The 22,924-nt window shown below is 49.1% G+C and overlaps 2 protein-coding genes across 6 annotated transcripts in view; one reads left to right on the top strand and one right to left on the bottom strand.

Annotated features, from left to right (window-relative positions):
• Positions 1–407: 407 nt before the first annotated feature.
• Positions 408–13,124, top strand: Nfe2l1 (nuclear factor, erythroid 2 like 1). Of its 3 annotated transcripts, none has more exons than XM_021211642.1 (5): positions 408–557; positions 2,322–3,341; positions 8,231–8,446; positions 9,137–9,295; positions 10,025–13,124. In XM_021211642.1, the coding sequence occupies exons 2-5, from the start codon at positions 2,832–2,834 to the stop codon at positions 11,366–11,368; spliced, it is 2,229 nt and encodes a 742-aa protein (XP_021067301.1). In that variant the 5' UTR covers positions 408–557; positions 2,322–2,831; the 3' UTR covers positions 11,369–13,124. The 3 variants fall into 3 exon arrangements, with proteins under 3 accessions (XP_021067301.1, XP_021067302.1, XP_021067305.1); XM_021211643.1 differs by lacking the exon at positions 408–557 and adding an exon at positions 874–965; XM_021211646.1 differs by lacking the exons at positions 408–557; positions 2,322–3,341 and adding an exon at positions 6,593–7,031.
• Positions 13,125–19,882: 6,758 nt separating this feature from the next.
• Positions 19,883–22,924, bottom strand: part of Cbx1 (chromobox 1) — a 23,057-nt gene continuing 20,015 nt past the window's right edge. For 2 of the 3 annotated variants that reach the window (XR_003845154.1, XM_021212215.2), the window contains exon 5: positions 19,883–21,386. Coding sequence is in view for 2 of the 3 variants with exons in the window: in XM_021212215.2 (XP_021067874.1) it covers positions 21,242–21,386 (145 nt within the window). In the remaining variant the exon portion in view is untranslated. The remainder of the gene's footprint in view (positions 21,387–22,924) is intronic. The other variant, XM_021212216.2, reaches the window with a different exon arrangement.

The raw sequence follows: 22,924 nt of genomic DNA, 5'->3' as shown, positions 1-22,924 counted from the left end.
ACGGATCTCACTGGACTTTTACAAGTCACTGTGGGAACCCTCAAGGACGGAATCTCGGGCTCCGACGTTAATGCTCCGTTATCTGCCTTAAAAGACCGCATCCCCAGGCACACAATGAGCTAGAATCACCTAAGTTATAACACCGCCCACCTCCGACCCGCAGCGGAGAGGTTCAGAGTGCCGGACACTAGGGCCTTCGCCTCACTCATTGGTGGGTCCATACCGAGGGGCGGGCCTGCACACTCATTGGACTTCTTTCCACGTCAGTCTTGGGAAGACGGGGCCGAGACAAACTCGGCTATTGGGTTTTCTTTGCTGTCAATCAAAGTGACATCCGGTGACGGCAGTAGTCCCGGCTAGCTGATTGGATCAACTGTTTCTGGGGTGGCCGCGGCGGGCGGGTTTCCGAGTGCCGTGGAAGGAGGGGGCGGGGAGGGAAGCCGAGGCTGGGCGCTCCAGGCCGGCCGGAGGTGGCGGCGACGGTGGCGGCGGCGAGGCCGGGACTTGGGCTGAGGGCCTGCTGTGGCGGCAGCGGCAGACTGTGACCTCAGCAGCGGGTACCTGCTCTAATTCCCTTTCCCGACGAGAGAGCCGCGGTGCAACAGGGCCGAAGCTCGTGGGATAAGGGGAGGCGAGATGTGGTTGAGGAGCAGGAGGCGGGACCCGGGAGGCCGAGAGGGGTCTTGATCGGGCTCGGGCCCTGGACATGGCCGGAAAGAAACGCGGGGCCGACCAGAAAGCGTGTTCCTGGGTGGGCTGGGCTGAGAAGGGCCGAGGGCATGGGAGGGCGTGGTGAGGCTGGGCTCGGGGAGCGGGGTGGGGCCTCGGGAACGGAGGGCGGGGTGAGGCTCGCTTTTAAGGGTGGGTCAAGGCCAGCAAAGTGTCACTTGTCGCTGGGTGTCCCAGAAAGCTTGGAGCCGCGTTGGCGAGAGTGGGCATGGCGGCTTGGTCTCATCCAGACTCGGGTACGGCAGGGTGGGACCGGACTGGGGCCAGAGCGCTCGCTCTCTGTCTGGCCTTGTTGGCTTGGAAGAACTTTGCTCTCTCAAACTTTTAAGTGGCTCTGGGGAAGTTTTGGTAGTAAATTGCGTGAGGACGGGCGGGTTTCAAAAGCAGGGATGTTTACTCAACCGAATGAGGGTATTCGTGGGTGTGGGTGTGTGTCTCCTACGTGTCGCTCCCACTTCACCTTTAGAGCGAAGTTGATAGTGGGCCACAGTAGAGGAGTTTAGGAATTTAATGGAAGCTCAAAAGTAGACATCAGAAATGGGAAGGCAAATTTACCTTCTCCCCACTTGGCAAGTGAGATCGAGAACTTGGCCATATCCTTTTGTTTTGGCTCAGAAGGTCATGTGAATAAAGCTAAAACCTGTGAATTCAAATTCCAGCTGGAGCACGCAGGGCTCCACCTTCTTCCACTGCCCTCCTGTACCCTACCCCGTTCTTTTAGTTTGCCATACTGGGGATTGGACCTAGGGCCTCTAACCAGGCACCCTCATCTGTATCCCAGACATTCTTTTACTTTTACTATTGAAACCAGGCTGGTCTTAACCCCTGATCTTAATGTTTCAACGCTCTGAATGGTCTGTGCTATTAGGCTGGTCTTTTATTAAAAAAAAAAAAAAAAATTAACGAAAGAATGATAGGAAAGAGAAATGAGATTTCAAAAGTTGGAATAACAAAAAGGCATATGAAATGGAGGCTCGAACATTCTCATGTATTTTTTCACAGTCTCCCAGTAATAATCTGTCTTCTCTTTAGAGTTGGAAAGGACAATGACATGGGAAACCAATTTTTTTTTAAGGTTAGGAAATGGACTTCTTGTGCTAAAATTAGAAACTGGGTAATGTGCTCTATTAAGAGTGTTGGTGCTGGGTGTGGTGGCGCACGCCTTTAATCCCAGCACTCCGGAGGCAGAGGCAGGCGGATTTCTGAGTTCGAGGCCAGCCTGGTCTACAAAGTGAGTTCCAGGACAGCCAGGGCTATACAGAGAAACCCTGTCTCTAAAACAAAAAAATTTAAAAAATTAAAAAAAAAAAAAAGATGGTAAATTAGACAAAGTGTAAGAAGGTTTTGAATGCCTTGCACAGTCTGCTTCAAATAAGACCTTTTAGAAAGTGTAGCGTATTGAATATTTAGTAACTTAGGGTGCTTCTTTCCTTCCTTTTCCTTTCATAGTTGGCACAGCAGGTTTGGCTTGGTTTTTCCTTGTAAAAGTAACCTTTAAATGTGTTTCCTACTTTCTCCCGGAAGGTTCTTACCCTGATCATGATGTGAAGAGTATGGAATCTTATCTTGTTGTTCTATGATTCCCATTTCAGGGTTCTCTGGAAACCCCCCTGGTAAGTGCAGAGGCGGCGGGACACTCTGACCCAAGACAAAGGACCTGTAGCTCCAGCCAGAGAAAACAAACCTTAGGAAGGAGAAGGGGGGAAAAAAAAGGAGGAAAGAAAGACTCCATCAGCTGTTGGTGTGAGCAGTCTGCAGTGGATCTCCGTAGAGGACAACTAATGTGAATCCGAAAGTGACTGTGTATGGGCTGTGGTGAAGTCAGTTGAGGGCCCTGAGTGCCCGGACTGTGTTAGGAACGAGCGGCTCAACTTTTTGAGGTGAGGTGTCACAAAGGGAAAAGTGAATGTGGCTTTCGTTGCACAGGGTGTGCTGTCATCTGGGGCTGTCAGGGAGCTTAGCCCCTGTCTTGTGCCAGGGTGGGGTACAGGGTCTGGCACTGAGGAGGGTAGCCTGCTGGCTGAAGTGGCAGAGCAGTGGCCTTGGTTTGTCTTGTGGAAGATTTAAAAACAAAAAAGCATAGATATTCTGGTCCTTCAGCAATGCTTTCTCTGAAGAAATATTTAACGGAAGGACTGCTCCAGTTCACCATCCTACTGAGTCTGATTGGGGTTCGGGTGGACGTGGATACTTACCTGACCTCACAGCTCCCCCCTCTCCGGGAGATCATCCTGGGGCCCAGCTCTGCCTATACCCAGACCCAGTTCCACAACCTGAGGAATACCTTGGACGGCTATGGGATCCACCCCAAGAGTATAGACCTGGACAATTACTTCACTGCCCGGCGGCTCCTCAGTCAGGTGAGGGCCCTGGATAGGTTCCAGGTGCCCACCACTGAGGTCAATGCTTGGCTGGTCCACCGAGACCCGGAGGGGTCCGTCTCTGGCAGCCAGCCCAACTCAGGCCTCACCCTCGAGAGTTCCAGTGGTCTCCAAGATGTGACAGGCCCAGACAACACGGTGAGAGAAAGCGAAACGGAGCAGGGATTCAGTGAAGATTTGGAGGACCTGGGGGCTGTAGCCCCTCCTGTCAGTGGAGACTTAACCAAAGAGGTTAGTGGCCCTATGGCGGTGGGCAGGCCTGGGCGTGGGGAAGGAATGGGCTGGTTCTGAAGGATTGTTGGCTCTGCACTGAGTCCTCTGAAGAACCAAATAGGTCAGGGTTGGGTTTGAACCTGTGGAACTACTTGGGTAGGAATGGCCTAAATTGTCTGACTTCAGGGTTGGGAGCTGGGAAAATTTTTGTTTTGAACCATTGACCCACCTCTGAGGGTACTATTGGGCGGGGTGGTTCTTAGAACATACCAGGGTTTTTACTGCTTAGATTTTGGTATGACTGCTAGAAGCCTTAGCTGGGGACAGGGCTATGTTATGATAGGCTTTGAGTGTACTGTTGTTGCTAAGACACATACTGTGTGGCCTCTCTTGACTTGTGAGCCCCGCCCCCACCCTAAAACACGAATACTGTACCCTAAACTTCTCCAGGTCAGGCTTGTTGTTGTAAACTCCCTTTAACTCTCCTGGGCCGGAGTCAAGGGGTAGACTTTGGTAGTTATTCTTGGCCAGCAGAGGCCAATGCTCCCCATTCTTTGCTAAAGGCCTGCTGCAGGGAGTAGAGCAGAAAAGGCTGGAAGCTAGAAGAGAACTGGACTGTGCTCAGCTCAGCTCAGCTTGATCTGAGCTTAGAGGTGATCTTTAGCCCCTGGCACAGGGCTGGTAAACTTGGGGGTACAGAGAAGGATGCAGTTCCGTTCCTTTAGTGATACAATAGCTACTGTCTGACTACCTAAGTAGTGAAACAGGTCTGGTCTGCTACTAGCCCTAGGAGCCCCCAAAAGACCCACTGCTCTCCGCACTGGCCTGGTTAGTGTGGAGGATAGAGCTGCTGCAGAGCTTGGTTCTCTCTGCCCACCATCTCAGACCACATTTGTCTCCCTTCCTGCATTAGGTCTATTCATTATCTCAGCTGTCTTGATCATTAGTGACTGGTAGAGAGGATGGTCCTCATCTAGGGGTGATCTTTGTCACAGCTGTGGGGAAGGATGCTTCTGGCACCTGATAGGCAAGACCAGCAGTGTTGCTGACTGTCTTAAACAGCTCGGGGCAGCCTAACTATAAGTTGATCTCACCCTGAATTGTTAGTCACTGTGATTGGGAAAGCCACTCGTGAGCTCCTCTCCTGGATCTGTGTGAGAGAGGCTGGGGTTGTCCGACCATGGGAGTCTGGAGCACTTTGTGATCTGTGTGAGAGAGGCTGTGATTGTCCGACCATGGGAGTCTGGAGCACTTTGTGATCTGTGTGAGAGGGGCTGGGTTGTCTGACCATGGGAGTCTGGAGCACTTTGTGATCTGTGAGAGGCTGGGGTTGTCTGACCATGGGAGTCTGGCTGGCCTGGATCTCGCTCTGTGTAGGCGAGGGTGGCCTTGAACTTGCAGAAGCTCTCCTGCCCCTGCTGCTTTTGCCTCTCAAATGCTGGGGTTAAACAGGCATGCTCTGCTGTTTGGCTTCGTATTAGATTCTTGTAGTGTGGCTTGGCATCTCGCCTTTTTTCTGCTTCTCCTTACTCTGTCATTTAAATGGGTGTCTGAAGTCCAGAGATCTGAAGAGTCCTGTTCCTGCCCCAAGTGGCATGGGCAGGTCAGCACTGATAATTGTCCCTCAGGGAGGTTTTAGGGGAATATAGAAATTTTGGGATGTAACTGGGTATGTTGGGACAGAATAGGATGAAACTTGGTATCTACCTTCCTTGCCATGGCCGTAAAGAAGGTGTGTTTTCTCTGGCCCAGGCCTTTACCACTCTACTCCCTCTGGGAAGCTGGGTGGGTCATGCTTGAGGGACCCTGGCTGGGGAGGATTACGATGTGCCTAGAACAACATTTCCTCAGCAACTCAGGGATAAAAATACCCAGGTCCAGAGCATGTGACAGGCACTGCTGGAGCCGGTATTATCCCTGGGGTGGTAGTGCTCCCTGCTGCCAGGCCTGTTCGATGGGCAGCCATAGCTTAGGCCCTTGTCAGGGATAGGATTCCCCTCCAGGTTGGCACCCTGCCCAGAGCAAGGGGTGGCCTGTTTACAGCTCTCCCTGGGTTAGAAGCAGGCTGTAACCAAGGGAGAACATACTGTCTCCCTGGTCTGACCTTAGGCTCTGGGGGAGTAGTAGTGAGGAGAAATTTCTATTTCCCCTGAGAAAGCAATCGGGGAAGGCAGAAGTGGGATTTTAAATTCCAATTGTGTCCGGTTTTACCTCCCTCTCCCTCTCTCGCACCTCCTGGCCCGCCTGCTAGGAGAGGTGCTAGCCCGGGTTGGGCACCAAATGCTCTCTTTTTCTCCTTCTGACCCCCTAGCCCCTCCCCCAAGTTGTTCTTTAAAAAGCTAAAATGGAAGTGGGTAACTGGCATATCTGCGGCCAGGTCAGTGCTCAGCACCTGTCTCCCTAGTGCTGGCTTCAGGATTGTCTCTCTACTTCTGTTTTTTTGTTTTTGTTTTTGTTTTTGGTAGGTGATAGGCCTGGCCTGCACTGACATGCCGCATGTATGTAAGAATGGCTTTTCCCTTTCCTCCAGTCTGGCTTGTTGTAGGGTGACAAAGCTCCTGGGCCTTTTTTTTTTTTTTTTTTTTTTTTGGCTTGGGTTATCCTGGGTTCCTGCCCAGCCTGGCTTGTGATCCCCGGCCTTGAGGACTAGCCATCGTCTTCTTAAGGAATGGGAAAACTCCTTCCACTTCCCAGCAAAGAATTTCGTTTCTCAGGGAAGCTGCTGGAGGAGTGTCTGCCCAGTCACAGGAGTGGGCTGGCAGAGCAAGATGCGACAGGAGGGAGGAAAGTGGCACCCCTTCCCCCAGGACTCTCACTGCACCACCCCAGCTGATTGACTGGGCTGGGTGGGGCTGCCCGCCCCTGGGTGCATCTCCTCAAGGAGACGGAGGCGGCCCAGGGATGGGCCGGTTCCTTGCGGCAGCTTCTCCAGCTGCCCTGGTGCAGAGATTGGCTCCCTTCTGCAGCTAGGTAACAGGCGGTGGGAGGGGATTGGCTCCTTCCGCATCTCCAGCGGAGACTTGGGGGAGGAGATTGGCTCGCGGCGCAGCCTAGGTAACGACAGTGGGAGGGGATTGGCTCTTTCCGCAGCCCCAGCTGCTGACCTGGGGGAGGGGATTGGTTCTCTGCAGCCTCAGCAGTGACCTGCGGGGTGGGAGGGGGAGGGGATTGGCTCCTTGCGGCAGCCTAGGTAACAAGTTTGGGGGGCGTGGGGAGGGGGAGAGGGAGGAGCGGGAGGATAGGCTCAGGAGGGAGTTACTTTCCTCTGCAGCGTGAGCGCGGAGCATGGGGTGGGAGTCCCGACTCACTGCAGCTTCTGCGGTGAGCTCAGGGTGGGGGCTGCTGGGCGCCTGAGTGGAACTGGGGTTGTGAGGTGGGAGGGGGCTGCTCCAGGATGGAGGAAGGGGGCTGGGCTGGGCCGCCCAGGCAGCAGCACGGGCGGGGCACCTTCCTCGGGCCCCTCGGAGCTACCAAGGGGCCACCCTTCCAGCCTGGTGTGCTTCCTGCAAGCCACGAGCTCCTTGCAGCCCCCTGTCCGGCTTACCGGCATCGGCTGCTCTGGGGCTCCTCTCGCAGACCATGACCCGCCTGGACCGCAGCTCTCACAGTGGTGGGGGCCATGCCAAAGACAGGCCCCTTAACTCTTGGCTGGCTGGTCACCGGGTGGCCCAGCCCCCCTCTGCTCCTGGGTCCAGGGCTTCTGTTCAGGTTGGTGTATGGTGGGAGACTCAAGGGAGAGGTATATGTGGGAGGTCTGGGGGGGGTGTCTTAGGATGGGGTAGGTGGTGGGGTTGGTTTAAAGATACTTTTCAGTGGAAAGTGTGTGATTTTAAATTTTTGGAAGGAAGGCAACACTTAAGGGTCCCTTCGGGTTTGCTGAGAAGGCTCCTAAAGGGAGGGGTATATATAGGAAGTTGAAATGGCTCTATTGGGGTTCTGTGCTGATGTCAGTGGGGGTGGCAGTTGGTGCAGGAACTGTCCAGGAGCCACAGAACAAAGTGGAAGGAGGCATTTTAATGTCCAAGGTTGCAGTCAGCTCAGCAGTGATGAGAGTTATGTCCTTGAGTGGGTTGACTGATGGGGAGCTGGTGAGTGCTGGGGTGTGGTGTGGGAGGGGTGAAGTAGCGCTGGTGTAAGGGAGTACCCAGAGATTGGCCTAAGTAAGGGTGGGGTATGTACTGGGGATCATCTAACTGTCTGAGGTTCCCTTGGGTTTGAGGCAGCTTGCTGGGATCAGTTGAATTCTGTCAGGGATCATGAGGTGAGGCTGGGCCTTTAATAGTTGTGGATGTTGAAGCTTCCTCCAGCTGTGAGCCAGTGAAGGGGGAACGACTGTAGAGGGCTGAAGACAGCCTGTCGTTGTCATTGGTTGCATCAGGTGGCTGGAAATGCAGGGATTTTCCTCTCTAGGCTACCCCACCCCTTTATGCAAATGCAGTGGCACCACAGGCTGATGCAAGCCTGGTCACTGCTAAGCAATTCCACAGGGCAGTTTGCCCTTGCTTGCCATGGTCAGACAGTCTGTGTTTTCAGAGTCTCCAAATCTTAAAAGGAGAGGGGTCTCTTGATGCCTCCTCTACCTTTTTAGAGGTGATATAGCCCTGACCTTTAGCTTGGGTGTGACTCTGGCCCACATTCTAACCCTGAAAACCTGTGTGATGCTGGACACCTTAGTAGATTTTGGTAATGGCTCTTGTCTTGGTGGAAGGTTGCCTAGGAATGAATGATGCCTTGCTGGTGCAGAGGAAGCAGGCTAGGAGGGCTAAAAGGCACAGGCCTGGGTGTGACCCCACCCAGGGCTAATTGGAGTGTCAGTAGGTGGGACCTCTGAGAGGGTAGGACTGGGAGCTTTCTCCCTGGGATGGGGGACTGCTTGAAAGCTAAAGTCATCTTGGTCTGTCTTTCAGGATATAGATCTGATTGACATCCTTTGGCGACAGGATATTGATCTGGGGGCTGGGCGTGAGGTTTTTGACTACAGTCATCGCCAGAAGGAGCAGGATGTGGATAAGGAACTGCAAGATGGAGGAGAACGGGAGGACACCTGGTCAGGCGAGGGCGCGGAAGCTCTGGCCCGAGACCTGCTAGTAGATGGAGAGACTGGGGAGAGCTTCCCTGCACAGGTACTGCCGCCCCCGACACTGGTCTCTGCTCCCTACTCCCCGGACTCACCATGCTGGAGCACTTCCAGAAAACTTGCTCTGGATCAGAGTTGTGTCTTTGCAGTGGACCTGATTGTGTTTTGGTTTAGGGTCTATAAAGGCACAGTGGGCAATGGACTCAGAAGCACTAGGTCTTGACAGTAGATACTGCAGACAGGCAAAGTGTCTAGCATCTTAGAACACTTCTCCATCCTTTCGATTGTCCTAGGAATAGGGACCTCAGGTCTGACATTCAGAATGGCTGGGACACTGCAAACCTACAGTGGTTCTGGAAAGGGGGTGTTTGTTATAGATAGCTAAGGCCCAGGCCAGTCAACAGTAGTTATAGATAGCCTAGGCCAGTCAGACTTACAGTTGCTATTGCCACAGATGCCTGGTGATAGTTTCCAATGACAGCCCTGTCATTGGAAAAGTGTCTTAGGCTGCCGGAGGTCACCTGCCCTTTAGAGAGAATTCTGAGGTGAGGAGGACCAGAGAGCCCACTGAGCAACCTGCACAACACACAGCCCCTAGCTCAGGGCCAGTTCTTGGTTCTGGCCTTAGCCTGGTTGCTAATTAGAGAAAGATAGGCGGAGCCAGATGGTAGTTAAGCACTAGGAGAAAGCACAAGGTAGTTAGTACCCTCACATGCAACTCTGTGTTGTGCCTTAGTTCCCAGCTGACGTTTCCAGCACCACAGAAGCAGTGCCTAGTGAGAGTGAGTCCCCCGCCCTTCAGAACAGCCTTCTATCTCCTCTTCTGACGGGGACAGAATCACCATTTGATTTGGAACAGCAGTGGCAAGATCTCATGTCCATCATGGAAATGCAGGTAGGATTGTCAGAAAAGTGCACCTGCAGTACTCTGCGTAGGGTGTCCCAGCTTGTAGTTACGTGCCCCTCTGGGAGAGGGTACCAGTTTGCTCTGGCTGGTCAGTAGCAAAGTAAGGACACTTGAGGGATGACTCCAGGGTGGGATTGAGTTCTAACTCGGTATGGAGCCTTGCAAAGCATGGGCTGTATGGAGCCGCACCTTCTTTTCCTGTAGCAGATAATCAGCTGCTGACACTTGTGACGTAGTGCTTCATAGCCATGGGCATCTTCTTTTGGCCTGCTGCCATCTAGTAACCCTTTGCTGTTGGATTTATTTTTTGCACTGCTGGGGATGGAACCCAGGGTATTGCTAGGCACGTGCTCCACCACTGAGCTACCTTTAGCCCTCAGTGGTTAAAGTATGGGCAGTGCACGGTCGGAAACGTTTGGTGATGCGTTTGTGATCGCACAGCAAGCTTTGTAGCAGGTTTTCAGAACTCTACTTGGATATTTCAGTTTGTGTACTCCATTCTACTTCAAGATAAGGGGATCTAGCCACACACCCAGGAGCTGGCCCATCGGGGTGAAACCCATAGTTAGGAACCCCCTGTGGCAGCCCTTTGGTCTAAGCTGGGGGCTTTCCTGTTGAGGGTTTGCTCTTTTGCCCAGGGAGCTGCTCTTCATTCGGGAGGGGCCTATCTGGTGTTAGTCTGCTCCTTTTGAACGCTGGTGCAATTCTCTCTTCTAGGCTATGGAAGTAAATACAACAGCAAGTGAAATTCTGTACAATGCCCCTCCTGGAGACCCTCTTAGCACCAACTACAGCCTTGCGCCCAACACTCCTATCAATCAGAATGTCAGCCTGCATCAGGCATCCCTGGGGGGCTGCAGTCAGGACTTCTCCCTCTTCAGCCCCGAGGTGGAGAGCCTGCCTGTGGCTAGCAGCTCTACACTGCTTCCCCTTGTCCCCAGCAACTCCACCAGTCTCAACTCCACCTTTGGCTCTACCAACCTAGCAGGGCTTTTTTTTCCATCCCAGCTCAATGGCACGGCCAATGACACATCAGGCCCCGAGCTGCCTGACCCCCTTGGGGGCCTGTTAGATGAAGCTATGCTGGATGAGATCAGCCTGATGGACCTGGCCATTGAGGAGGGCTTCAACCCGGTGCAGGCTTCCCAGCTCGAGGAGGAGTTTGACTCGGACTCGGGCCTCTCCTTGGACTCCAGCCATAGCCCTTCTTCTCTGAGCAGCTCTGAAGGGAGCTCTTCTTCCTCTTCCTCCTCCTCCTCCTCCTCTTCCGCTTCCTCCTCTGCCTCTTCTTCCTTCTCTGAGGAGGGTGCTGTTGGTTACAGCTCTGACTCTGAGACCCTAGACCTAGAAGAGGCTGAGGGGGCAGTGGGCTATCAGCCGGAATACTCCAAGTTCTGCCGCATGAGCTATCAGGATCCTTCTCAGCTCTCTTGCCTTCCCTACTTAGAGCATGTGGGCCACAATCATACATACAATATGGCACCCAGTGCCCTTGACTCTGCTGATCTACCACCACCCAGCACCCTCAAGAAAGGTAGCAAGGAGAAGCAGGCCGACTTCCTGGACAAGCAGATGAGCCGAGATGAGCACAGAGCCCGAGCCATGAAGATCCCATTCACCAATGACAAGATCATCAACTTGCCTGTAGAGGAATTCAATGAGCTGCTGTCCAAATACCAGCTGAGCGAGGCCCAGCTCAGCCTCATCCGGGATATCCGGCGCCGGGGCAAAAACAAGATGGCTGCGCAGAACTGCCGCAAGCGCAAGTTGGACACCATCCTAAACCTAGAACGCGACGTGGAGGACCTGCAGCGGGATAAGGCCCGGCTGCTTCGAGAAAAGGTAGAGTTCCTGCGGTCTCTGCGACAGATGAAGCAGAAGGTCCAAAGCTTATACCAGGAGGTGTTTGGGCGGCTGCGGGATGAGAACGGGAGGCCCTACTCACCCAGTCAGTACGCCCTTCAGTATGCTGGGGATGGCAGTGTCCTCCTCATTCCTCGCACGATGGCTGACCAGCAGGCTCGGCGACAGGAGAGAAAGCCAAAGGACCGGAGGAAGTGAGCCTGGGGAGGCAGGGGGTGGACGCTCACTAAGACCGAAACTGGAGAAGGGCTGGGCCTGGACCTAACGTTGGGGACTTAAATGCCTTCTTATCCAATATATCTTCTCAGATGGGATGACTGCGGGTCAGTGCAGCGAAGAGGCGGGCGCAGGCGCTGTCTGGCTCAGCTGCCCCCTGGGAGTGGGCAGGGGTGACCGGACTATTTGGGTGGTTGGGGTTCCCAGTCTACTCCCTTTCTCTTGAGGGAAGGGTAGTGTTGGCACGCTGGAAGTAGAGGAACTATGTGGAGTGAAGGCAGACAAAGGGAAAAGGAGAGAAAGTGTGGGAGGTCTCATTGCTGGAAGGAGAAAAGGAAGGAACCCCCCGAAAATCAAAGCAGTCAGAAAAACCAGAGCGACTGTTAAGGGCTTTGGCCAGCTTTCTAGGAAGGGAGTGCAGTTGACTCCGGTGGTCTAGGGAGAGTTACTGGTATGGAACACAGACATGACGGGGTCCCCGGAAGACCGTTGTAACTGTTTCTTCAACTCTTGCATCCCTGAAGGGGAAGAAGCTCTTGGGTGGCACCTGTAATATCTTAGTTACTAAATGGGAAGCTGTAGGGGCCAGTACCTACTTGGTTTTTGGCCCAGGAGGGCAGAGGGTATAGGAAGTGATAACGAGGCCTGTGTTGCAGCAGCCCAACATCAAGCATGTCACTCACTGCCCTGCCACAGCCACCTCCCTCCCTAGCCATCCCAGAGCCGAGGCTCCCACTGTCCTCAGAGAGCCTGCATGGAAATGCTGTCCTCTATCACTCTTCTCCCCTTTTTGGTACCCACCCTCACTAGCTGCCTCCAGCTCTGGAGTGGGGTGCTATTCTGGCAGAATCTGGAACTTGGCCTACAGCTTCCTCTGCAGGGTCTTAACAGGGAAGGCAGGTGTGGAGGAGTGGTCCCAGTGACATCCAGGCACCATTCAGCACAACACTGGGAAGTGACTCTTCCCTCAGGGCCCTCTGCCTACCAACACCTGGGCTCCTCACTGGGGGAAACAAAAGCCTATAAACCCCAGCGACAAAACCTAGTCCTCTTAGATGTTCTTGCGCTTTGATTTTTTTAGGGCATGTGCCCTGTTACACTTATAGGGCCTAGGATGCTTGTGTTGAGTAAAAAGGAGATGCCCCAATATTCAAAGCTGCTAAATGTTCTCTTTGCCATAAAGACTCCGTGTTAACTGTGTAAACACTTGGGATTTTTCTCCTATGTCCCGAGGTCTGGTCTTGATTTCTTTTTTGGGTTTCTTTCTAGGAAAATGAGAAGTGCATGTAAGGGGCAGGAGATGACCCTCCCCTAGGCTTTCAGCTTCAGGTAGGCTTCACAGCCTATTCAGCCTGGGCTCCTGGAGGACAGCCCTGGGGGAGGCAGTGAGGGGCAGTGCCAAGATAGCCAGATGGTTCCAGGACCACAGTGTCTTTTGTTTTGTTTTTTGTTTTTTAAACTGCCACTGCTGCCTCCCCACCCCCAATCTTGGTCAGCTCTGGAGTACTGCCTGCCCCAGAGGAGCGGGGTGACGGGGGAAGCGCTGATCCTCCTCCCTGTGCAGGGCGGAGGGGTTTCCTAACGGAGCAGTAGGGATAGAAAGCGTGAGCCTGGAAGTGCTTTTTTATAAATTATTTTCCTTGTAGATTTTATTTTTAATTTATCTCTGTGACCTGCCAGGGAGAGGAGAGAAAGAAATGCTGTGAGCACATGACAAAATAAAATCAAATAAAATGGATGATTCAGCTTAAGTGCAGTTTCTCTCCCCTCTCTTCCTTCTGAATTCAGATGAAAGTCAAGGAAGCAGGCCCTGTGAGGGGAGACTGGCCATTGTGTGGTTAAGGTAGCGTTCCCTTGGGAAGGTGGGTAAAGGCTGACAAAACACTGCAGTGAACCCATGCCATCTCTTCCTTCTGGATCAGATGACAGTTCTCAAAGGATGCACTAGTTTTTAAGGCTTGACTGTCAGTGCTGTGACTCTTCAGTAGCTTTGCCTGCTGGAGAGGCACAGAGCACTGGACTGCAGTCATGGTCTGAAAATGGGACCTGTTAGCCGTGAAGGGCTGCCATGCTACTGATGGCCTGTGTGCTAGGAACTCACTGCCTGCTTCAACTTAATGCCCTCAATTTCTAGAGGTAGGAAGGGCTGGCCTTTGCCTCTGGGCTGCTGCTTACAGAAATTAGGCCTTTAAGAGGGCTGCTACCATTTACCCACTCACCTAAGACAGTAGGGAGAGGTTGTGGCACCTTAAAAAATAATCAGGCCTTAGTTTTGACCAACACACCTCTGCAGCAGGACCTTGGATCTGGCATGGGGAAAGCACCTTTTGTCTTGGTTCAGCAGTCCCTAAACTTCACTTAAAAGGTCTTTCTGTCTTACTCTTAAAAGAGACTGGTTGTCAAACTGCACCATATGTGTCTCACCAGTGAAGTAGTCTATTTCAGTTTCCAGGAAAAGAAACCACCCACTGTGAGTAGTGGATACACACCTATAATCCCCCAACCGGGCTGCTAAGGTAGTTGGGTTGCAAGTTTGAGACTATCCTGGGTCGTATAGTGGAAACCGGTTAGGGGATCCACATACAGTTTCTAGTCTGGTGGCTGCCTCTCTACAACCTTTCCCAGCAAGGCAAGGAAACAATCAAAATTTTAGCTTACTTTCTTTCTTTTATTTTTTTTTTTTTTGAGACAGGGTTTCTCTGTGTAGCCCTGACTGTCCTGGAACTCACTTTTTAGACCAGGCTGGCCTCGAACTCAGAAATCTGCCTGCCTCTGCCTCCCGAGCGCTGGGATTAAAGGTGTGCACCACCACGCCAGGCTTAATATTTTTTATACTGTATGGATACCTTGTCTACATGTATGTGTACCACATTGTGTGCTGGTGCCCACAAAGGCCAGGAAAGGCACCGAATCCCTTAGATGGGTTGAGTCACCACGTGGATCGAACACAAATCCCACAACAGCAGCAAGCACTAATTTTTTGTTTTGTTTATTGAAGGCAGAGTTTCTCTGTGTAAACCCGGACTCTTATGGGACTTGCTGTGTAGACCAGACTTAGCTTGAACTCAGGTCATCATGTTTCTGCCTCCCAAGTGCTGAGATTAAAAGCTTGTGCCACTACGACCTAGCTAACAGCAAGTGCTCTTAAGCCCCAAGACATCTCTCGTCACAGATCTTGTTATGTAGTCCAAGATGGCCTCCACCTCCTCCCTTAGTCCCTCAAGTTCTAGGATTCCAGGTGTATGTTACCTGACCAGGTGTGGAAATTCTCCAGCAGAATCCTATGTCCTACTGTCAAGAGAAGGCATGCTCTCCCTGTCATTGATCCCTGTGGGTAAGTGAGGAGTCCCTACACACTGACCTGTCATTTTGTCAATATGCGGTGATGAGCCAGCACCTTTTAACCATTTTCCTCTCTCACACATTGCACACTTGCCTGTGGGCTTCACTTTGCTGTTGAGTGTGCAGAAATCCTGTGGGTCCATGCGAGATGATGAGTTCTAGCCTGTGACTTGGTAGAGCTCCTTTGAAAGCTGTCTGCATCCATTTAAAAAAAGAAGCCTAGTATATGATTTTTCTCCAGAATGGTAACACAGATCTTGCTTTAAAAAAAAAAAAAAAAGTGTTTTTATTTGGTTTTGACACCTTACTATGAAGTTCTGGCTGGCTTGTAACTCAATATGTGGCTGCCTCTGCCTCCTGCATATTGGGATTAAGGAAAGTGTACCAACATACCTGGCTGTAAAACAAAAAAAAAAAAAAATTTTTTTTTTTTCTCCACATAGCTTATGTAGCTCTTCCTATCCTAGAACTTGCTCTGTAGACCACGCTGACCTCAAACTCAGAAATCTGTCTGCCTCTGTCTCTTAAGTACTAGGATTAAAGGTATGTACCACGATTGCCCAGCAAGATTTGTGTATGTATTTTTTGGTTAGACATAAGAATATTCTGTCTGCGTGTCAGAAGAGGGAATCTGATTCCTTTATAGATGGTTGTGAGCTACCATGTGGTGACTGGGTATTTAACTCAGGGCTTCTGGACGATCAGGCAGTATTTTAAACTGCTGTGCCATCTCACCAGGTCACCCTAAACAAAGTCTTGTTTTGAATAAAAATTCACTAGCTGGGTGTAGTGGTGCCAGCCTTTAGTCCCAGCACTCAGGAGGAAGAGGCAGGTGGATCTCTATGTTCCAGGACAGCAGGGTTACCCAGAGAAACCCTGCCTCGAAAAGCCAAAATAAATGAATAAAAAAAAAATGTTATTTTTTTAAAAATTTATATATTTAATGTAAGTACACTGTAGCTGTCTTCAGACATCCCAGAAGAGGGCATCAGATCTCATTATGGATGGTTGTGAGCCACCATGTGGTTGCTGGGAGTTGAACTCGGCACCTCTGGAAGAGCACTCGGGTGCTCTTAACCCCTGAGCCATCTCTCCAGACATGTATTTCTTTTCATATAGGTCTTTATATAAACTAGGCTGATTTCAGACTCAGGGCTATCCGGACAGAGCGTCCCGAGGGTATATGCCACCATGCCTTTTTAAAAACTTATTTTTGTGTTATGTGCAGGTGCCCATGGAAGCCAGAGAGGGGGGTCTTCCCTGGAGCCCCTGGCAGTTTGGAAAATGTCTAATGTGGGTACAGAATTGACCTTAGGTCTTCTAAAAGAGTGAGCAAGTAGCCGGGCGTGGTGGCACACGCCTTTAATCCCAGCACTCAGGGAGGCAGAGGCAGGCGGATTTCTGAGTTCGAGGCCAGCCTGGTCTACAAAGTGAGTTCCAGGACAGCTAGGGCTACACAGAGAAACCCTGTCTCGANTTTCTGAGTTCGAGGCCAGCCTGGTCTACAAAGTGAGTTCCAGGACAGCTAGGGCTACACAGAGAAACCCTGTCTCGAAAAAAACCAAAAAAAAAAAAAGAGCAAGCAAGCACTTTAACCTGTTTGTCCATTTCTACACTGCTCCTCCCAAGTTGTTTTTCAGGAAGCCTAGGCTAGCCTAAAACTTCCTCAGTAGCCAAGAATGACCTTGAATTTTGATCCTCTGTCTCCTGGCCTGGGTTAGGCAGTGCTTTGGCTCAACCCTTTGCACATAGTAGGCAAGCACTTTTTTTTTTTTTTTTTTTAAGAATTTTATCGCTGGTCAGTGATGGAGCACACCTTTAATCCCAGCACTTGGGAGGCAGAGACAGGCAGATTTCTGAGTTCTGAGGACAGCCTGGTCTATAGAGTGAGTTCCAGGACAGCCAGGGCTATACAGAGAAACCCTGTCTCGAAAAACCAAAAAAAAAACAAAAAACAAAAAAACCAAAAAAGGTTTTCATTTATCTTATGTGAATATATTCTCTGTCCTCACATTTATTTATTTACTTATTTTTGGTTTTTCGAGACAGGGTTTCTACGTGTAGCCCTGGATGTCCTGGAACCCACTCTGAAGATCAGGCTGGCCTCGAACTCAGAAATCTGCCTGTCTCTGCCTCCCAAGTGCTGGGATTAAAGGCGTGCACCACCCCTGCCCTGCTTTTTATTAAGTATTTTAAATACTTGAGTATTTTAAATTTTGTAGGAAAGCTGGATGTGAAGCCTGCCAAATCCAGCACTTGGGAGTCAGAACTGTTGAGGTTGGGAGGCAGAACTGTTGAAGTCCAGGGCATACACAGGGAGTAACAGTCTAGGTGTGTGTTGCAGAATTCTAGCTGCAAATTATTTTGTAGCAACAATGTCCCCCCCCACCACCTTTTTTTTTCTTCTGAGACAGGGTTTCTGTGTAGCCCTGGCTGTCCTGGAAATCACTCTGTAGACCAGGTTGGCATCAAACAAAGAACTCCGCCTGCCTCTGCCTCCCAAGTGCTGGGATTAAAGGCGTGCGCCAGCACTGTGATCAATGTCCTTTCATTATGAGAACTAAGTGCTTTAGAGTGCATATTCACAATGTCACAAATGACTATTAAGATGTGCTTGACACACAGGCAAATGCCAAATTGTCCAAGGTTAACAACAAAATAAGCAGAAGCAGCTGGGGTGTGATGTTAGTATAGTCCAACATGGAAGAATCCCTGCTGGGTGTCAAGGCTGTATGCACCAGGTACAGGGTGGTCCTCTTGTCCCAGTCCTTGGATCTTCAAAACCCACATAAAAACCAAGTGGTCAGGGCAGCTACCTCAACAAGCTGCATCACTAAGTACAGCAAGAGACCCCCTGCCTCAGTAAAACTAAGTGGACTCGTGCATACCCCTACACATATACAAACATGCACTCAACCTTTCAAGTGTTTCTGTAGTCACTGGATAGTCCCCTCGTCAATATTAAAGAAATTTAACTGAAGTTGGGAAGAACAAGATTCTAACAGGCTGACAGTTATAGGACACCAAGATGTTAGTCTTGTGTTGGCTACACCTGTAATCCCAACACCAGACAGGCCAACACATGATCAAAGTTCAGTGTTAACCTGGGTGACTTGGATCCTATCTAGAAAGAAAAAAAAAAAAAAAAAAAAGGCTGGTGAGATGGCTCAGTGGGTAAGAGCATTCACTGCTCTTCCATAGGTTCTGAGTTCAAATCCCAGCAACCACATGGTGGCTCACAATCACCCGTGATGAGATCTGACACCCTCTTCTGGTGTGTCTGACGTCAGCTACTGTGTACTTATGTATAATAATAAATTAAAAAATAAATCTTAAACAAAACAATAAAGTGACAAGCTGGGGGGGACGGGGCATGAGACAGTTCAGCAGTCTGAGCACAGCTAAAAGACACCTAGCACCTACACGGCAGCTCACAAACCATCTGCATCACCAGTTCCATCTTCTGACCTCCGTAGGCATGTGGTACAGACAGACATTCATGGGCCCAAAAATACTCATGTAGAAAGAAACAAGCAAAATAAGTCTGTATTACTCTTGCAGAGGACCCAAAATTCAGTTCCAAGCACTCAGCTAACTCAAAACAACCTGTAACCCCAGATCCAAGGGGAATTTAAGTCCTCAGTCATCTGTACTCACATACACATTAAAAAAAAAAAAAGAGTGGGGCTGGAGAGATGGCTCAGAGCACTGACTGTTCTTCCAGAGGTCCTAAGTCCAATTTTCAGCAACCACATGGTGGCTCACAATCACCTGTTACAGGATCTGATGGTCTCTCCTGGTGTGTCTGAAGACAGCTACAGTGTACTCATATACATAAAATTAATAAATCTTATAGAAAAAACAAGCACGGTGAATCTTAGCACCTCGGAGGCAGACAGGAGATCAAGTTATCTGACCATCCTGGCTTACATAGGCAGTTCCAGGCCAGCCTGGTGTATGCAGTGAGACTGTTTTACAACACAACAAAACCAGACTAGAATCAAACTACTGTTGTGACACATGCCTGTAACTTTAGACTTGGGGAGACTAAGACTAGAGAGTCTACTTGAGTTTAAGGTCATTCTGAGCTACACAGTAAGTTTCAGACTAGCCTCGGTTAGATGGCTTGGCATGTGAAACACGGCCATCAATCTAGAGCATGGCTCCTGGAACCCAACTCCACAAAGTTGTCCTCTGACTTGAACACCTGTGTACATACTAATGTAAACCAAAAGCAACAAGAGCATCAGAGTTGGCTCAGTGGTTAAGAAGATTGGCTGTTCTTGCAGAGGATCCTAGTTTGATTCCTAGGTACCCACATTTAGGTGGGTTAGAACAGCTTGTAACTCCAGTTCCAAGGTATCCTATGCTCTCTTCTGTCCTCCACAGACACTGAGCACACAAGTGGTGCACAGACATACCCATGGGCAAAACACCATAGAGTAATAAAATAAAGAGTATCAAGGAATATGTTAGGTGGGCTCCTGAATTGTATGGTCCCAGCACTCTAGAGGCAGATGCAGGTATATCTGTGAGATTGAGGCCAGCCTGGCCTACCAAGTGAGTTCCAGGACAGCCAGAGCTACACAGAGAAACCCTGTCTCCACCAAAAGACAGATAACATTCACCGAGTGTTTAAAACATAATGCCAATTCCTCAAACTTTTTGGTGATAACATATGCTGATGCCATCCAACTAACTGACTAAGCTATTTCATAAAACATGTTTTCAAATAACTATATTTGGAAGTGTTTGTTATCAGTAAATAATTTTGCAGCAATATGAAATACAGAATGATGTGCCAGATCCTAACTATGTGTACAGCAATTATGAATGCTCAAATATTACTATATTAATGAACTGAGACCATTTAAAAGACTAGGACACAAGATTTTGAGCCTACAGTGTCCATCTATAGTCATGAAGCTGTGGCAGGCACTTTTGAGAGGCTAAGCTGAGGCAAGAGGGCTGCTGGTAAGATGACGATGCCTGCTGCAGTGGTGCATGCACCGTGCAATTCCAGTACTGAAAAGTGGAGGCATAGGATTCAAAGTTCTAGGCCAGATTGGGCAACACAGGAAGGAGACCTGGTTGGGGGGAAAAAAAAGACAGAAATCAAGAAGTAGAATGGGGGTAAAAAAAAAGACAGAAATCAAGAAGTAGAAATCTATAATTTTATTAAGACAAAAACTGACAGTATGGTATGAAGTTTACACTTAAACAGAAATTTTCACATCTTAACACATGCTGAAAAAGATCTTACAATGTAGTTCTATTTGCAGGTCTAGACAATACTAAAAATTGATGGATCTCATGATTCAAGACAGTATTTTGGACATCAGTTAATCTGAAGATTTTGTATTCTCAAGTGAACCACTACCCCAATATGAAAGTTAATCTCCTGAGACCAGGGCTTGTGAAGTCATTCAATCCTTGAATTGACTCAATGGAATTTGTGCTGTCAGTAACTGAACCTGCCACAAGCAGTTTCAGGGTTCAAAGCTGAAAATAAAAAAAAAGATTAAAAAAACAAAAACAAAAAACACGAAAGAGAGAGGGGCTCCAAGAGTTTCTACCCTAAGAGCAGAGGTCCTTCTCTTCCATCTCCCATAGGCCCTCCTGCATTACTTGAGCCAATGGCTTAGATGGACAAACTGATATAACTTTGTAATTGGAAAAAGGTTTTTTTTTCTCCAATTTCAAGAATTAGCACCTCTAAGGCAGAGTGGTCTGCCTCTATATACTCTCCTATAAACTTTCCCTCTCCAGTCAGTTTCCATCATCAAATGGCAGCTTTGGTAACTCAGAACTGGCTTTGTCCTTTATGGGCCACTTTGAGCTCAGGTTGGGAGCACCTTGGCTGTAGGTTTTAGGATTAACAGACTTTTTTTTTTTTTTTTTTTTTTAAACAGTCTCTCATAGTCCTCATTTATGGTGCCAATGACATTTTTTTTTGAAAAGGCAAAATATTCTGGACATAGAACCAATTTATTAGTTAGCAGTTCTACTGTTTCATCATTTCCCCAATCAGGCCCCAAATTTTAACCAAAATGATTCTACCCATCTCCCTTCCTCCCTGCCCCAACCCTCCCACCCCCAATTAATATACCAGTAATAGCCAAAAACTACACACATGCTAGGCTGTAAAAATGCAGTTAACACTATTGGGAAGAAGGCTGTGGGTTGTGGAGATGCTCTTTGAAGACAGTATCTTTGCTTTCCCACACCCCAGTTCTGCAGGTTTTGTCCTTCATGGAAGGCCCACTGCTTCCTTAGCAAAGCGCAGAACAGGTTGCCTTGAAACACTTACCCTTCCCCTCCACTGGGACGGGTGTGCAAACTATACAGCTTGAACAATTTAAAGCACTTGGGCTGCTGCAGGACACACAAACTATGCTGGCTCTTCAAAGGACATCTTCTCAAGCCACCTCTATGGTGTCAAGACAAGTATAACTCCTTCCCTCCCCCTTGAAACCCACAGTCAGAGGTGACAGGGGCTGGTACTCAACAGGGCTAATTCTTGTCGTCTTTTTTGTCATCATCCTCTGAGGGGTAGGAATGCCACGTTAGCCTTTCCTCATAGAAGGATATGACAACCTGTGGGCACTTGACATTGGCTTCCTTGGCAGGGACCAGGTCAGCCTCATCAGAGTTTTTCCTGCAGAACAAAGCACAAAGAGACTTTGAGATTAGCCGTTGTGGTCCCGTTTTGGACCACCCAGGGAATGGGGCTTTAAAAGTCTAAATTCCAGAAACAAATTAGGAATGAGGATGCAAGCATTTACTGGGCAAGTGTTGTCACATGATCCCCGCAAAGATACTCCTCTGTTAAAAATCCCCTCTAAGGGCAGGTCTCTGTGAGTTCAAGGCCAGCTGGTCTACAAAGTGAATTCGAGGACAGCCAGAGTTATACAGAGAAACCCTGTCTCAAAAACTGAAACAAAACAGAACAGAAACAAACAAAAGTCCCTTCTAAGAAACTTCAAAAGGTAGGTCATCTGACTCAACTTTGGAAAGGACCAAAAAAAAAGCTTAATTAGAATTTCAGAAGCTAAAAAAGAAAAAAAAAAAAAAAAAAAAAAAGAATTTCAGAAGCTAGCCGGGCAGTGGTGGTGCACACCTTTAATCCCAGCACTTGGGAGGCAGAGGCAGGAGGATTTCTGAGTTGGAGGCCAGCCTGGTCTACAGAGTGAGTTCCAGGACAGCCAGGGCTACACAGAGAAACCCTGTCTCAAAACCAAACCAAACCAAACCGAAGATTTCAGAAGCTAGACAAGATTAAAATCTGAAAATGATATACATTATAGGAAGTTAACTAGGAGTAAACTCTATCCATTTATCTTCAGCACACTGGGCCTAACCCAGACAGAGGCAGCAGCATGGGGCAGTTAAACAGATACATGATAGAATGTGACAAGGCACCACCACAAACCTCCACAATCTGACCATGAACAAGGGTGTAGAGCCACAGAGAACTCAGAATAAGCCCATACAGTTAACCTTCTGTAAGACTCCACATCAACATGATGGGAAATGTACTGAATCCTATGGGGTATCTAACACATAGCCCTCTTCTAACTCAAAGATTCTGGAGTAAGTTTTAAGTCCATGCAGCAATTTAAATTTTTTTCTGTGTACATCTTTTGCCTGTACATATGTATACAACATGTGTGTCTGGTGCCCTTGGAGGCCAGAAGATGGAGTTAGGATTCCCTGGAGCTGGAGTTCTATAATTTAGTGAACTACAATGTGGGCACTGGGAACTGAACATGAATCTTTTAGAAGAGAAGCCAGTTATCTTAACTGCTGAGCCACCTCTCTAGCCCTACATTTCTTTTTTTAATGTGCATGTATGTGGTACTAGGTATAGAAGCAGAGCCATGTGTATGTGTTCTCCAAGTACACGGAACCATGAACGTGCACTGTCTATCAGTCCTATTTTACTACTGTTATGAATCATAACATAAACATCAAATACATAGGATATCTAATATGTGACCTCTGCGAATGGGTCATTTGGCCCCCAAAGGGGTCATGATTCCTAGGTTGAAAGCTGAGGCTCTATGTTGTTTTGCAACTTGATATATAGACCAGCTAGCTAGCTTCAAACTCACAAAGATCCACTTGCCTCTGCCTCAAAGTGTTGGGATCAAAGGTGTGCAACCATCACACCTCTGTGTAACTTTTTTTTTTTTT

Source organism: Mus pahari, chromosome 14 (assembly GCF_900095145.1).
Source record: "Mus pahari chromosome 14, PAHARI_EIJ_v1.1, whole genome shotgun sequence".
Taxonomy (NCBI): Eukaryota; Metazoa; Chordata; class Mammalia; order Rodentia; family Muridae; genus Mus; species Mus pahari.
The sequence above is the reverse complement of the archived record's forward strand: the minus strand, read 5'-3'. Positions and strand labels throughout refer to the sequence as shown.